The following is a 17342-nucleotide window of genomic DNA, read 5'->3' as shown; positions in this document are numbered from 1 at the left end:
GTAAAGTCCAAATACCTCAAAATTGTACTAAAGTAGGCCTACAGTACTTGAGTAAATGTATTTAGTTACTTTACACCACTGAAGGGGGGGGGAGTCCTACCCTGCTTTGCTCCCGCAGTGTAGTGAGTGTGTAATAATAAGGCCTCATTTTGGCTGTCGCTTGCCGATAAGAGACCGATCTCCAAGCTCACACGCCGCGTCGCTCGGCGCGGTGTGTGAGCATGTAGATCGGGCTGTTGTCGGCAAGCGACACAGTCTCGCAACGGATGAAAAACTAAGCTGAACTCGCTAGCTCGCTAGCTTAGCGTCCTTATACTATAGTTGAGTTCTTCTTCTGATAACTTTGTCTACTTGTGATATGATTGTCCCAAGAAAAGTTATTCGATCTTGCAACATGTTTTCATCCAGCTTTGTGGGATTGGGGTTGGATGTCATTTTGGCTGCGGAAAAAATACCCCAACATTGACATGGTGAAAAGGGCCTGGACACTTTTTGATCCGACTTTGACAAACTTTAATTTAAATAAAGTCACCATATGCTCAAATGGAGCGCAATGTAAAGATGTCCGGCTTTCTGCTGTTGTTGTTTAGGCCTAAATGTCAGCTTTTCGTGGGATGATGCTTGTTTAAAATGAAGTTTCTCCAATCATGGCTGACAAAACATCAGAAGTTGATAAACAGAGTGAAAACTGTGTCCCATCACTGGAAACCGTTAGATACTAGGCTACGAGGCCGTATGTTATTCTGTAATAATAACCAGTGTTCCTTTCTTTGGGGGGGTTTGTAAAACAAACCTTGATAGCTTTGTTCGGCTTGAAACAATTACTATATCGCAAACGACTGTTTGGTGACTTAAAACAACAAATATGGAATGTCTCGGCCGGGGCTGTTACAAGTGCAGTTTGACATGTTATTGCCATCTGTGTCTCCAATCTTAATCAGGTTTATGATCCAACTGCTGTCATGTTTGTTTAGACATGGTCATCCACACAGCCACACTTTCTGTATTTATGTGGACTCAGTCAGCAATAATCACCCAAGACTCATGTTACATTTTTCTTTTCTGTTTCAGAACCGTCCCTCTTCACTTCTCCAGTCTGTGATTCCCCTGAGACGTTGCTTTGTTTGCGGCAACACTGCAGTTACGAACAAAGTTTATTCCCTATGGATTGACTTCCTAGAATACAAAGCCGAAAATGTAGTTGTAGACTTATTTCAGTGATCATGACACAATTCCATGAATCTTAAATATACTATTGCAACATCCCTGCGGGCATCGTAGGCCCGTAAGAAGCCAGGGTCCTCCTGGCACCCCCTTTTCCCTCCCCTCCCCTCCCCTGATAATTCACTAAAACGCCTTGAGCGTCCATATTTACCCATTTTGTTACAGTTTTCCCCACAAACCTTCAACACATTCCACCATCCCAGATGGGACATTGCTCGCTTCTTCAAGGGTCTCTGTGTTCTTCTAGTAGGATATTTTGGCACATAATTGAAGAACATTATAAATAAATAAAACATTAGGACATCAGAAAAAAAAGGTAGCGCAGGATGTGCTGGAGGAGTCGCAACACGCAAGGTGTTCTGCAGCCGTATCCATGCTGTCTTTGACTCGGGGTGTCACTTTGACGGGACTTGAGTGGATGTTATCGGTTGTATTCGTCAAGTCTATCTGACTGCTGATGCAACCTTATTGGGACTTCAGTGTGTGTGCCAGCTCTATTCATGAACTTTCCACGTGGTACAGCCTGGATGTTGACTGTCCTGGGTTGAATTCACTGTTGCGGCGATGAGGCAGGGCTGCTGGTGGCCTGTGGGGCTGACTGGGCAGCAGCCTGAGGTGATGTGATGGGTTGCAGGAACACTAAGGTTCTCCCTGAGCCCCCTGGGGATGTTCAGTTGGACCTGGTCAAAAAGGTCAGTAAAACGGTGGGATTCTTTAGAAAGAAATCCTTTGCCATTATAGAGCTATGTAGATAATATTGATGATATCTGTACGAATAAATGTTTATAATCACGAATGAGTATGACATCTTATAACAAGGTTTATAATGCATTTTTAAGCTCAGTTGAACAGCACATTATTGCGACCGTAAGGTCGCAGTTTAGTATCAAAACCTCCACCGGTCTGAGTCGAAGAAATGCTTCTTTCCTGGTATAAGACCGGCATTGTCTGTCGTACATTTCGGTCAATTCCAGTGGGGATGCCATTGAAAAGTTAATCTAGTTGTACAAAGTAATCAAAGAATGGGTTGACTGGTAGGCTGGTTGACTGCTTTATCTGTGGAGAGTGTATGTCACTGAGAGTCCTTTTATAGCGATTGAAATCATGATGAGGTCACGATGAGTCATCTATGCCCAAATATAGATTTCTAGGTCAGATGGCCCATGGAGTTTGTGATGTCAAACCTAGCAACCCAATATAAACAAACCTGATGTCAGACCTGAAGTATCCTTTTATACCCATATATGGAGATACAGAGATCTCCATATATGGGCATATTAGAAAGCCCATATATGGGCATATACGGATGACATCAGGGGTATCCATATATGGGCATAAAAGGGACAAGGGCTTACAGTTAAGATATCTCCATATATGGGCATATCAGAAAGCCCATATATGTTCATATACTGATGACATCAGGAATATCCATATATGGGCATAAAAGGGACAAGGACTTACAGTTAAGAGATCTCCGGGCATAAAGGGACAAGGACTGTTACAGTAGATATAGAGATGTCCATATATGGGCATAAATGAACAAGGACTGACAAACACTGAGATCTCCATATAACCTATGGGAATATAAGGGACAAATGCGTAGCATTGTGAGCTTGTAGACCTATTTTCTAAATATTGTTGTACATTAAAAACTTGAAATGGGTCGTTCTGCATAGTACTTGGGATTTGTTGATGTAAATGTTCACACAGAGTGTAATAATTGGTAAAACAAACTTTTGGCCTATTTGTGGAGATAAGCGACCAACGGTCGCTTATCTCTCGATTAGGGAGTCTTACTGGTAACTACCTTAACTTAGTTAGTTATAAAGTGTCATTATTATAAGTTGTTGTATAAACATTTATAACAAGTATAATGAAACTCATAAGTGGATTATAATTATGTGTTATAATGCATCATAATGTGAACGGTCACAGCTTGTCCGTATGTTGTATCTCTGCCTATAACGCTTGACACTGTGGTTCTATGGGTTTGTCGCTCTGACATCATGCTCTGACATCACTTTGATGTCAGGGGAACCATCCATAACAGAATGGGTTTGCTGCTCTGACATCCCGCTCTGGCTTCACTGTGATGTCACACTAACATAATCCCTTTTATGCCCATATATGGAGTTCCCTGATGTTATCAATATTAAGCCCATATCTAACAGGACTTCATATGGGAATGCCCATATATTGATTGGAGGCCACATACCACACTAACGGCTAGTTCTACAGTAGGGATCTCCATGTATGGGCATAAAAGGGTATGATGTCAGATGTCATAGACATCATAGGACTTTCACATAACATATAACTGAGTAAGCATGTTTAGGCTCTCGCAGCATACCATTATCTCCATATACAGTACATGGATCTCCATATATGGGTACCAGGGGTGTCCATATATGGGTAACTGGACCGATATACATCACTGGCCAGATGGCCAAGAATTAAAGGGTGAGGTCGCATGTCGCCCTGAGGTGTCTTACGGGTAGTAATGCATTATAGATCCAGCCTTTAAGAAAAGTGTTACCTGGTAGTTATAATGTGCTGTTCCACTGAGTTTGTAATGCATTTTGTCAAACACTTATAACACGTTATAAGAATTGTTATAAGTTGTCATACATGATTATAATATAATAAACATTTATAACGATTATAATGCATTACAAATGCGATTCTAATGCATCATAGAGGCGACCTTTAAAGGTAGGGTAGATGATTTCATTTAATTGAAATACCGGTAATAACAAATGGGTTTATGTTCTGATAGTACTAGTTACTATAGAGTGTTTGCTCCCTATTTGGACTTCAGCTTTATCTCCTGTGAGGAGAAAAAAGCTGTTTCAAAATCTGTTAGGTGACACGCCTTCCTCCAACCATGGTCGAGTGGGAGGCGTGGCCTTACGCGCACCAAGGCATGCCCCCACTTGATAATGATCGGAGGAAGGCCTGTCACCTACATGACAACTGAAACTTAAGTGAAATCACTTACGTTACCTTTAAGTGTTTGTTATTATTATTATTATAAGTGCTGACCTCAGAGGTCTTTTCAGTTCAATTCAATTGTTTCAAACCTGACAGTGTGTTGTTTGTACTTTGTGTCTGAAATGCTGGAAGCTGCTTAATGCAAACTGTTCATGAATTTTCAGGTGGACCCTCCCCAACACCTACAGACAGACCTCTATAAACACTTCATACGCGGGGATGGTGCCGGGAGTAAGATGGGTGGGGCTGGATGTGGGGGAGGTGATAAGGCAGGCTCCACCTCCCCGTACCAGGCCCAGGCACAAGCTGCCAGCCGTACAACCTCCGCCCAGCCCCCCAAAGACCAGTCCGACCCCTCGGACCCTCAACGGAAAAAGGTGGCGAAATATCGGGCCAAATTTGACCCACGGGTCACAGCCAAGTACGATATCAAAGCCCTGATTGGCCGAGGGAGTTTTAGCAGAGTGGTTCGCGTGGAGCACAAAAGCACGCGGCAGCCGTACGCCATCAAGATGATCGAGACACGGTACCGAGAGGGAAGGGAGGTGTGCGAGTCGGAGCTATGCGTTCTGCGGCGTGTTCGCCACACCAACATCATCCAGCTGATGGAGGTGTTTGAGACGGCGGAGTGTGTGTACATGGTGATGGAGCTGGCCACTGGTGGAGAGCTCTTCGACCGGATCATTGCACGTGGCTCCTTCACCGAACGTGATGCCACACGGGTGCTGCAGATGGTGCTGGACGGGGTCAAGTACCTCCACACCTTGGGCATCACCCATCGAGACCTGAAGCCAGAGAACCTCCTCTACTACCACCCAGGAGCCGATTCGAAGATCATCATTACCGACTTTGGCTTGGCGAGCAGTAGGAAGAAGGGAGACGAGTGTTTGATGAAGACCACATGTGGCACACCAGAGTATATCGCCCCTGAGATCCTGGTGAGAAAGCCCTATACCAACGCAGTGGACATGTGGGCACTGGGGGTGATCTCATACATTCTGCTGAGCGGTACCATGCCTTTCGAGGATGACAACCGCATGAGACTGTATCGGCAGATCCTCAAGGGGAAATACAGCTTCTCTGGAGAGGTGAGATGTTGCAATCCACATACTACACTCTTTCTTTCTATTGTTCTTTTGTCCTTCCTTGCCCGCTGTCTCTCAATTTAATTTCAATTCATGAGAAAAAATATGTTTACATTGCCAAAGCAAGTGCCAAACTATAATAAAAAACTGTTGAAAATGGGGAACATATACTGTATACAATTGGAATGGGTACAGCATCGTGTAAGTGTAAACAGAGCAATGTCACATTTTATCATTATGTACAGTATATACAGGGTATGAAGCTTTTTCTCAACACAAACGCCTCACACAAACGCCTAGCTTCACCGATCATCCATACATTCCTCACATCATGTGGGTGAGATGTAACCACCACAAGCACCCCATATACCCGCTCTGGCTGCTCATCCTCCTGGCCTTTGGGTGCACATCCATAACCATGCACATGCACCCTCCCTACCCAGCTCTTAATTCTCGCCACCACCCTCTCCCACTTATTTGTCCTCTCTGCTGAGTCAATATGCCCTTCTGCAAAGTGTGTGTGCGTGTGCATAATAATTTATGCTCCATCTCTCTGTAACTAGTTGAAAGAATGCTGAGTAGACCCCTTCCTTTGTTTCAGAGTGTGGCCACTGAGCTTTATGAATGCCTGTTTTATACTCGTAGACAGTGGTGCAATAGTGATTCAATCTTTGGGGGGTCGCAAACGTCGCTCAACACCTACTATACAGGTCTATTGATATGCATATAGGCTTGTTTCTTTGTTAAAACAGTTGGCGAAGTGTGAACCTCGGGGGGTGCGAGACGCCGGCTCAGAAAATATATGGGTCGTTGTGGGCGCGTGACCCAAGACTACGGCAACTCTGCTCGTAGACAAGTGTCTGTTGACCAACATAAATGATGGGTTCTCGACATGACTCACATCGACACGTCATTAGAGGATCTATTTGTCAACACTGTCTTGTGAGCAGAACATATTACAACAATTCTCAGCACTGGGTTCTACAGAGATTATTTTTAAATATTGGTGATCGTCTTTAAGTCACTTAATTTGGGGCCAAAATACATTCCTGACTTGCTTTTTCATCAACCCTGCAGAAGTCTCAAGTTGTGCAGGAGCAGTCCACAAACTGTTCCCAGATTTAAAACAAAACCTGGTGAGGCAGCTTTTAGTTTTTAGGCCCTTGGTGAACGTAGGCAGGGCAAACAAAAGTGTCTTGAGTGATGGCACACAACGTGGATGCATTGCATTTAATGTGAATAATCACTCTCAAACAACTATGGGCTATATCTGTATAATTGGCATTGCCTCTTCTTGAATGAATAGACACTGAGTAAAGCATTTATTTTCAGATAGATGTAATCCATTTAACTCTAATTCTAATGCTCTTTCTACATTATTTATCAGTATAGCCTATACTGTGTTGTTGAGAGAGAGAGGTGATGAATGAGCAAGAGAAAGAAACAAAGATATAATGAGGTAATGATGCCACAAAGCTTATGATTCTGTTTTGAATTGATTGCGTTTATGTCTTGTGGGTTATGGTAATCCAGGTGCTGTTGGTAAGGCGCGCCACAGACATATGCGTGAAACATCTTCTCTTATCGTCTGAGAATGGCCACTGGGGGCGCCGTACTAATGCATTGTCAATGGAAGGTTGTTTGGTGTTTTGTCGTTGCCGTGTCTCTTGGCCAAAAGACAGGCTGCGGTTGAGCTTGAGACAAAAAACCAAACAACCTTGCATTGACAATGCATTAGTACGGCGCTCCCAGTGGCCATTCTCAGACGATAAGATTCGATGCGTGACGCACATGTGTGAGTCCGGCCTTAGACTTTGGTTTGACTCTTCTTGTTAACACTTGCCTTTATGTACATGAGACCGTCCATGTTTCAGAAAGAGAATTGACTAGTTTCATTACGAGGAAAGTTTGACATTTGGGAACATTTTCTTGCAGTGAAGTGTGCACGTGCAGTGCTGTTCAATGTTTGGTGCAGCTTTTTGAGAGGGCAGCTTGTCCAAGTCCATAACATGCAATCTCATAAACAAACAAGGTGAACATTCTTTGGGTTGTGACTTGGCAGAAGAGACAGACAGGACAGCACATAATAAACCTGCCAGCCTGACCCTAGTCATGATTACGAGAGTATAGATCCAGTAGACCCAATCTAATATCTTGTAAAGTAAACTAAATAGATCTCCCTTGAATACCTACAGTAACTTGGCACCCTTGCGCAAGAGGTCTAACTTCTTGTCATCTGATCACATACAGAACTATTGTTTATACTGTAGCTCTCTGATGCCCCCTTGTGTCCAGTAGCCTAGTTGAGAACAATTTCCATACAGACATGGGTATTGGGTGTGGGTGACCTGTAATTTCCTTGTCAGTTTAAATGCCTCTGATGTATTTTTTAATGTCATATGATTACAGCAGTATTCTTACATGCTGCCATGTTATGTATGAATCTAAATTTATTATTAACATAATGATTTATTTATTTAGAATTAAAACCCAACAGCCTGCTTTACAACACTGTAGCAGGCGATAAAGCTCATGATTTCTTTTCTCCCTGTGCCTTTGTCCCCTCCCCAGCCATGGCCCAGTGTGTCGAACTTGGCCAAGGACTTTGTGGAGCGGGTTCTGACCGTGGACCCCAGCGAGCGACTGACCGCCGGTCAGGCCCTCAAACACCCCTGGGTCGTCAGCATGGCCGCCTCCTCCTCCATGAAGAACCTGCAGCGCTCCATCTCACAGAACCTCCTGAAGAGGGCGTCGTCGCGCTGCCACAGCACCAAGTCGGCCCAGTCCACGCGCTCCAGCCGCTCCACCAAGTCCAACAAGGCCCGGCGGGCCCGTGAAAAAGAGCTCCGTGAGCTCAACCGGCGCTATCAGCAGCAGTACAATGGCTGAAGCCGCTTGACCATGAAAGCGAGTGACTGCAGACTGAGCACTACGACGGTTGAACTTTTACATGTGACCTCGACTGCTCAAAGTTGCTACCAACAATGGCTCTGAGTCACACATCACTGCCATGGTCATGGATGAAAAAAGACAATGACTTAAATGTACCCCATGGAAACCAGTGACACTTGCATCATTAGTTTAAGAGCAGCTGCTGTCAATTGACCAAAAGTCACAAGGCAGCCATTTTGCGCTTACGCCATTTTGCTCTCACGTCATCGCAGACGTAAGAGCACGATGGCCGCTGTGTGAAAATGGTCTATGGCTACAGCAGGACAAGGCCTGTGGTGGAAGCCATTAGGTTAATGTTAATGGTTGAGGTGTTCTGTGTAGAAGAGGCTATGAATTTCCATGACAGTGTGTCATAGTATGTGCACAGAAAGGGACAAACCAGTACTGTTTTGAGGCAACAGCCCGAAACGGTTCAATCTCTCTGTCTATCTCTACCTATCCGTCCCTTCAGTCTTTCGTTGGCCGTGGTGCCCAAAGCAGTAAGCAGGACACCGTTCACTGCCCACATCCCTGTCTCTTTCACTCCCTGTTTTTCTCGACATATTTATTTATTGTTGTTGACATGATTATTGGTCTCCGTTCAAATGGTCACTGGATAATGACCATCCACACGGATCTGTTGAACAGAATTCTGGGTACTGAAATTTCTAGGAAGAGAGGGGATGTTTTTTTCTTAGAGGGGAGGAACATTAAAACGTTTCCCTTTCTCATTCCTGAATTATTGCTGTGAATTTATTATTTTGCTACATTTAACTGTTGGAGACGTATACAATAGCCAAGCTTGTCTTACGAAGTGGGCTATGGAACACACGGCAACACTAGCAGATCCGTGAACACCAAAAAAAGGTTGTTGTTTTTTTTGTCTAGTGCTTGTCGAGTCTAAGATGGTCTTATCTTGCCAGTCATACTCCGTTGATATCATAGATCTGAAACTTGTAAAAGATTGGAATGCTGTTTTGTTTTGTTCATCTTCAATGTGTTTAAGAAAACAGTCATCCCATGCTCCTCCAATCACATAACTCCAATGAAGTTTTCATTAACCACTTAAGCCCTCTATACTTTGTTGTACGATGAATATCCGAAAATGGCCAACGCTTGAGCTTATAGATTGGCTTTCTTTTTCCCCCCACTTATGACATGTCCAAAATAGGGACACCAGGTTGAAAGTGGTTAAAGGAATGTTGACACTTTTTTACTTTTTTTTTTACATCTTCATTGCTGATAACAGGAAATGATGTACTTGCTTCTTAGCGCAGTATTGAATGCTTTTTTTTTTCTCTTTTTTTTTTTTTTTAGCTTGGTATGGTTGCATAGCAACATTAAGCTATAGACATCCTTTGTTTTAAATCCTACAAAGATCATGTCCAATGGATCTGTTCCCTAATTTTCCAAGTTTGACTTTGGAATAGCCAAAACGAAGAAAATATAATTAGTTCTTTTTAACTAATTTGTATGAAGGACTTAAATCATGATTTACATGAACAGCATATTGTGGTACTCTGCCTTTATGTATAGTGCAATCTTTGTGTAGTTTGAAACAATTGCCATTCCTTTGCCAATCTACATGAGTTGTATTTCTAGAAACAAGATTTCTGTATTTCTGAAACAAGTTCAAAATAATTAGATCTATAATATCCACAATGAAGGAACAGTGGTTTGGACCCGTTGTCCCAATTCCACAATGTGCCCTCTCCCCTCTCTTATTTCTCAATACCTGGACCACTGAACATCTCAAGAGTTGAGGGGGGAGGAATGGGACTTGGGCTCAGACATATTCGTTTTTTAAGTCTAGAGTGGTTGAAATTATGAGAATGGTCACTGTTGCAAGCAATGTTTAGGAAGGCTGTAATTTTTCCTCCATGATTATAAATTATCTGGTTGATTTCCATCTTTTTACCCCTTTCTTTAGAATGCCTGCGGGGTAAATCTGTTGCACAAAGTGGTCTTGCATACTTCTATGAGCGCTTTGCTGTGAGCTGTCCTGGTATAAAGTGTGTTGTTTTTGTGTGAACTTTTTTTTAAATGATACTGGAAATCCAACAGAGCCATGTCAGCTGACCTCAGTTTTATCCGTTCTTTTTGTTGAAAACGTACTCTGTCTGATCTTCTTGATGCTATTTCTAGAGCTTCCTAATTTCCATGAGATCAGTTTCGACTCCATTGCTCTGACTCCCGTCTAGATTGGATTGGCTGGTGTTCTTTTCTTCTACTGCTGTATTATCCACCCTGTTCTGTCTCACTTCATGGGAGCCTGAAATCTGAATGAGTTGCAATCGTAACGCTGTCTTTTGTTTCTTCTTTTTTTTTTTTTTTTTGACAGGAAACCGGTTAATACTTTTAACCAGTTTATACGTTTGGAGATCTTGGAACACACACGCACGCACGCACGGACGCACGCACACACACACACACACACACACACACACACACACACACACACACACACACACACACACACACACACACACACACACACACACACACACACACACACACACACACTATTACTGGGAGTCAAAGAAATTATTGTTTGAAATTGGTCAGCAGTGATTATTGTATATGTTGTGTCCAATGGATAACCATATAGTATTCAAAGGTGTTCCTGCAGAGTGTTAACACATTTGTATGAGAGTTTCCTTCACCTTTTATACAGTATATGTGTATGAGTTTGTGTAATGTTGTCCTAAATGAAGTAGCCAACTCAACACTGTTATCTGAATACAGTTGTTTGTCTTTTATGTGTGTTATTGTGTGTTTGTCTAAATGAATGATATAACTTTGATTCTTCTACCATTAACTTTTTTTAATGTTTTTTTTTAATGGTGAAATGGTTCTGTCATTGTATACAAATGTGCCAATAAAATAAATCCGAACCTGACATGCTACTTCATTTGCAGTGTAGACAAATTGTTTACATGCTTGTTTATAATGGTAGCCTACCTAAATGACAGCACTGTTTTAATAAATGAAAAAATAAATAAATAATAATAATAATAATATATATATATATATATATTAGGGGTGTAACGATACATTTTAATAGCGATTCGATACATATCACGATACATGGTTGACAATACGATACATGGACGATATTGGTTCATTCATGGCGATACGATACGATTCGATTCAATGATTTAAAATCGATATAGTAACTATTTAGCAAAGAAATTAAATCTGTGTGAAAGGTGTGGATATAGATATAGTGCAGGTTTTTAAGGGAAACATGTATTATTATGGATATAAATAAGTAAACAGTGATTATCTGCCAAATATATGCACATTGTATATTGACAAACCTGCACCTTGACATGAACGCAGAGATTACACACATTTTAAATGTGTGTAATCGATAATATCGAATAGACCAGTGTAGCTATATGGAAAGGAAAAGTAATAAGTAGGTAATATCGATACAATCGATTCTTTGCACTGCCGATTTGATACGATACAAAATAAAACGATACGATTCAATTTTAGCTGTTTTCATTTCGATATATTTCGATTTTTTTTATGTTAAAAACAACATTTCGATACAGTTACTATATCGTTACACCCCTAATATATATATATATATATATATATATATATATATATATATATATAATTTGTTTTTGGTCCAGAAGTGGTTTAAGAATCAGTTTTGAGCAGCACATAAAAATTATTGTTTTTGTGGATGTGATTTGTTAGATTCTTGCAATATCTGTTTGGCTATATTAATGCAAAATTCCAATGAATATAATATACCTTTTTAATGACTTATTAGCCTGCATATCCTACTAGCCTGGTAGGCGACCACCTACTTATATGGTTGCCATAGGCGCCCTCTTCCGGCAAAAACGCAGTAAGACTGGGTTGAAGGGTTGTCAGGTTTCATGAAAGCACGCCATCATGCCTTTAAACTGGAAGACGGCTTCAGGTCCACAATCAGATGATTGATTCTGCTGGAAGGGCATAGAAGGGCTTGTATGGAAGAAAGGCTTGTATAAAATAAAACGAAGACGACTCTACGACCTCTTATGAGCTGAAGAACAAACACATTATGGGGGGATGATTCACATAAAACATGGCAACCCGATTCAACCAAACGTCAGTGGTCTGCGGCTGAGGGAGAGTTGAAGTGAGCATATAACTTCCTGTTGCTGGACTTCAATATAAGAGTAATATTGACGATTAGTAGACCTAAATGAAAAGATGCTGTAGACCTTATCAGAAGTACAGTCCTATCAAAAATGTGTTACTGTGCTTTTTAGATACCTTTATAACATATACAATTAAAGGAACTCTTCACCCATATTCAATTGGAGATGATGGAGGGGAAAAGGCAAAATATTATTTTGATGTATAGCCTACTGTTGTGCCAATAAACCAACAGATCTACAAGTACAAATCAGGCGTAAGGAGAGAGTCAAATAGATGCAAAAGGACAGACAGGGGCAGAAGAGATAATAATAAGAAATGTTATGGCAGATGAGAGCACAAGCCACAACAGACAAACATCTAAGATGCCACTGCCAGTGGTAGCTATAGGCCAGGGAGAAAATTATGAGCTGGAAGGAAATATAACAAAAGTCTGGCCTATTATCAGATCTAGCAAGAGCAATACATTCTGTGAAACGGCAACATTCAACATTTGATTGATCGTTTTTGGAAAGATGTAGCGAGATACATTCAAGTGCAGTGTGCTTAAAGATTTGGTTCACTAACCCAATGCTATCCAACAATGCTAATATTCCTAGTGAATGTGATGCAAAGACGGATAGGCCTGCTGTTCGTGAAATGCCAAATTGGCTCTATGATGATGTAGAAATATCACCATCCTGGCATTTGCTTCAGGCAGCTGACTTGTTAGGCCTACACAGAATCTACAATTTTAAGTGACCTCTTTATGTTGTTTTTTCCAATGTATTCACAATCCGTCATAAAGTGCTTTGACATTATTTATAACAGTGGTTCCCAAACTTCTCATGTCAGCCAGACATGCAGCAATGCACTCTTCCATCTGGATAGAGCGGGGAAGGACAGAAACAGTTGAGTGTCATCGGCATAGCAGTGATACATTTTTGAGCAGAGATGACAGCACCAATATTGTATTGTTTAGTTTAGTATGTGAACGGTCACAGCTTGACCATATCTCTGTCTGTCTGTCTGTCTGTCTGTCTAAGTGTCTGTCTGTCTGTCTGTCTGTCTGTCTGTCTGTCTGTCTGTCTGTCTGTCTATAACGCCTGGCTGACACTGAGGTTCCCCTGACACATCAACGTGACATCACAGCTCTGACATCATGCTTTGACTTCACTGTGATGTCAGGGGAACCACACTAACAACAGAATCCCTTTTATGCCCATACATGGAGACCCCTGATGTCATCAATATTAAGCCCATATCTAACAGGACTTCATATGGGAATGCCCATATATGGAGGCCACATCGGCCACATAGGCCTACCACACTAACAGAATCCATATGGCCAAGACAGATGGCCCATATCTAACAGGACTTCATATGGGAATGCCCATATATGGAGGAAGACAGCCCATATCTGTGTGGCTCGTTCAGAGAGGGATCTCCATGCATGGCCATAAAAGGGATTGTATGTATGATGTGATAGACGTCATAGGATTTTATATATATATATATATATATATATATATATATATATATATATATATATATATATATAATTATTATTATTTTAAAGAAATATGTAGGAAAAGAAAATGGGATTTTTACTCAAGACGTGACCCACAAATGGGTCCTGACCCACTGTTTGGGAAACAGTGATGTATTATTGAGAAAAAGAATGAAAGAAAGAAAGAAAAGATATAGCTCAGTTATATCAGTTGTATCACTCTTATTTTGAAGTCTGCTGAGCGGAAGTCAGACGCGTCAGACTTGACGAGCGCGTGTGATGATTACACTGACGAAAGTGGTTTCTTCGCCTTGGCTTTGCTAGCTTTTTGTTCGATGCTCGTGTGTAACTGGTAACTAATGGAGTGGCCATTAACCATCATACACGGGAGGTAAACGATACAAAAGGACATCAGTTTACCCCGAGAAGGCAGTGGACTGGGTGAGTTTGGCCGTCACAGCAACACACAGGACACAATGTGAGAGCTAGCGAGCTGTAGCAACGCATGTGATATGAAGCTACCTACACCAGGCACTGAAACATTCCTTCTGCATCTGCACGTTCCCTTGTTTACAGAAACCATTTAAGATGTTGCGGTGTGGTTTCTCTCATAATCGCTTAATGCGTAACGATTTACACGTGTACTTAACTAAATAAACCATCTGTTAGCCGGTCAGAAATAAATGTCAATATCGTTGATTGCACAAGAAAATACAAAAGGCTCTCTGTCCATGCTATTTTTGATTAAAGAAAACGTTCTTGGTCATATTGCTGCTAGTTCCAATTGTAGATTTCTATACCACAGTACCGTCTTTACTGTTTAATTTTCATTTCAATACCGTGCTTGCTAACTAGTTTGTTGTTCAAATTGGATGGTTTTAACTGGGTGTCATTGCATTGGAGATCAGAGATCTACTGTGTTTCTTCCTCCTGGCCTCACCGACTAGAAGGAGTGTGCCAAGCATGTATTCATTATAGGCACGTATTTACATTATTATGTATTGTGTAATTTGTGTTAAAGGAATTATATGTAACTTTTTAGCAGTCATTTCCCTTCATCAGTAACTATATTGTTGTGCTGGGGTGTTTCCTTGCAGAAAGACACATCCCCTGGCTGTATTTCTGTTCTGCTCCACTCTTTATGTTGAACTTCAAAGGGGTTGTGCAAGGTAATTGATTGGGCCATAAAAGTGTCAAGTCCTCGTTAGTGCTCTCTCTAATCAATGAAAGCATCAAAGACAACTACCTGTTTGATGCCTGTCATAGAGGGGAGGGGGGAATGTTTTTGTGTACACACAAGCTTGCATATTTTTCCTTTAATGTCATGGTCGTTTTGTTTGTTGTGCATATTGATGATTTCCAGACAGTTATAACTTATGGGAGTGACACTGTGACAGGGTAAACAAACAGCCCTTTGCATTCGTGGAAGATAATGTGAATTCTAGTATCTTGGCAAATTGTTTCTAATAACTAAAAGTAGACCTAGTTGAAGTTCCATTGTCCTGACCACAATGTCAGTCAAGTTATCTTTATATACTTTATTTTATATTTTATTAAATTGTTATCCTATTATTTATTTATTTTACTACTAGTTACTATTTTTGTATTTGTTCCCTACACCAAGGGTCTTCACTAGAGTTACTACAGGTGGTCCTCCAAATCTTTGAGCGATGGGAACTTTTTTTCTTCTTTTTCATATTAACCACTTGAACCTTAGTGTCCATATTCTGAGATCTTTAGCCAAAAATAGCTGATCTACAAGCTCACAACACCTCGCGCTGTGTGAGCAGTGAAAAGGTTTCGGCAGTGAAAAGGTGAAAGGTTCAAGTGACGGTTCAAGTGGTTAAATATCTGAAAACATAAATTTACATAAATCCAAAATACACTGATAATTGTGCTGACACTATGGAATCTCTGAAAAGGTTGTGGGGTTCCTTGCTTCAGCTCTCTCTCAACCCCTGCCCTACACTTACTTGTGTCTTTTATTTAATCCTTACTGCTTTGCTGTCATGGCAACTGAATTCCCCTCAGGATCAATAAATGGTTATATATAAAAAAGACATCTAATAATCTAAACAATCTAATATCTGGAATTTGGAATGAACGGTTGATCTCAACCATCAGCACCACCTCTCAGTTTTGAGATGTTATGTCACTTTTTTTTGGTTCTGATTTGGGGGTCTGTCGCTGTAGTCGAAATTCTACTCTAGTAATCCATTATAGCCCCCAAGGTTTGATGTCATTTTTGTGGCTTAATGTAATGTTGACACAAGTGCTACAAGCCTGTCTTTTACAGCCCTGCCCTTACCAGTAGGACTATTTTTACAGCCCAGAATCTTAACCAGTAGTTGTTAGGTGTATTGTTTACAGGCAAAAGATCCTGGTCCAAGCCGGGGCTAGTGATTCAAGCCCCCCACTGTAAAGAGTAGGCCAGCTAGCCTCCTATAATTATATTGTATAGAGTCATCGCTGCCGTAGTCCTATCAAATTTTGTTTTATATTTGGTATTGTGACCCCCCCGTCCCACACACACAGGATGAGACACAACGTTGTATGTAGTATGTAATCAAGTCCCTGATTCAACAAGCTTGGTCTCCTTTCTGTGAAGTAGTACATGAATTATAGGCTACCTTTTTTTCCTTCTTTTTTTGTTGCTTAGCATGTATTTGATAACACATCTCTTTAGGTGGAAGAGATCAGACTTTGAGAACATTACAATGTTCTCATCTAGACTAGTCGAGGCACATGGTGCTTAACACTGACAAAATGCACTCTGCTACACGGCTTACTAGCTGCACACTCCACTCTGGGTGGAACATTACTGCACATATGCTTTGTCCAGCAGCCATACAACTCTGCTCCTGTCATAATCAAGCTGGCTCCCGTTGCTCCCCAGGCACTATGCAAAAGGCACATCCATGAAATGACACCATCAGACTCTCCAAGGGAGTGACTCGTTCTCAATTTATGAAGGCTGCTTTATTGAAAAACAAAGTCATTCAATGTATGATGAAACCAGGCTGTATTCCTCCACAAGAATGTCTCGAAACTGAAAATGCAAACAAATCCATATTGGGCAAAATATAAAAAATGCCTCGTCCCTGGCCACCTGGTGTGAGGTACTGTAGCAGGCTGTCTGCCTTTGCCTTATATAACCTGGGGTGGGCACTTATTCTTAATATTAGAGTTGGTTCTCTGAAGTTTTCTGTCGAATTTGGAGACTTTGGAGAGTTGTGTTCAGCTGTCAATTTGTCCTTTCTATGGGTTACGGGGGAAATGGCCCCATACCAGCCCAGCTGTGCCTTTTGATGGGGCAAGGAAGGAGAGGAGACTGGTTTCATTACAGCGTTATAGCCCAGTAGCCACATGTGCATGGAAGTTCATTTTAAGACAGGAGATCCATCTGCGGGCTGACAAGCGGGTCGTGATCTGATCTTTTTGGCTTAGAGATTTGGTGTGTA

General features: G+C 41.4%; 2 protein-coding genes across 3 annotated transcripts in view; both read left to right on the top strand.

Moving 5' to 3' along the window:
• pskh1 (protein serine kinase H1) overlaps positions 1 to 9650 on the top strand; it is a 10556-nt gene extending 906 nt beyond the window's left edge. The window contains exons 2-4 of the mRNA XM_080736455.1: positions 1072 to 1916; positions 4380 to 5303; positions 7872 to 9650. Coding sequence (XP_080592581.1) covers positions 1848 to 1916; positions 4380 to 5303; positions 7872 to 8189 — 1311 coding nt within the window. The 5' untranslated portion in view covers positions 1072 to 1847 and the 3' untranslated portion in view covers positions 8190 to 9650. The remainder of the gene's footprint in view (positions 1 to 1071; positions 1917 to 4379; positions 5304 to 7871) is intronic.
• A 4533-nt stretch (positions 9651 to 14183) lies between these two features.
• mbtps1 (membrane-bound transcription factor peptidase, site 1) overlaps positions 14184 to 17342 on the top strand; it is a 38832-nt gene continuing 35673 nt past the window's right edge. The window contains exon 1 of one of the 2 annotated variants that reach the window (XM_080737283.1): positions 14184 to 14322. The gene's annotated coding sequence lies outside the window, so the exon portion shown is untranslated. Of the gene's footprint in view, positions 14323 to 15013; positions 15051 to 17342 lie in introns of those variants that run through there. The other variant, XM_080737284.1, reaches the window with a different exon arrangement.

The sequence above is a fragment of the Nannobrachium achirus genome, assembly GCF_963921795.1.
Source record: "Nannobrachium achirus genome assembly, chromosome: 11".
NCBI classification, from domain to species: Eukaryota; Metazoa; Chordata; class Actinopteri; order Myctophiformes; family Myctophidae; genus Nannobrachium; species Nannobrachium achirus.
This window is presented reverse-complemented; position numbering and strand designations above follow the sequence as displayed.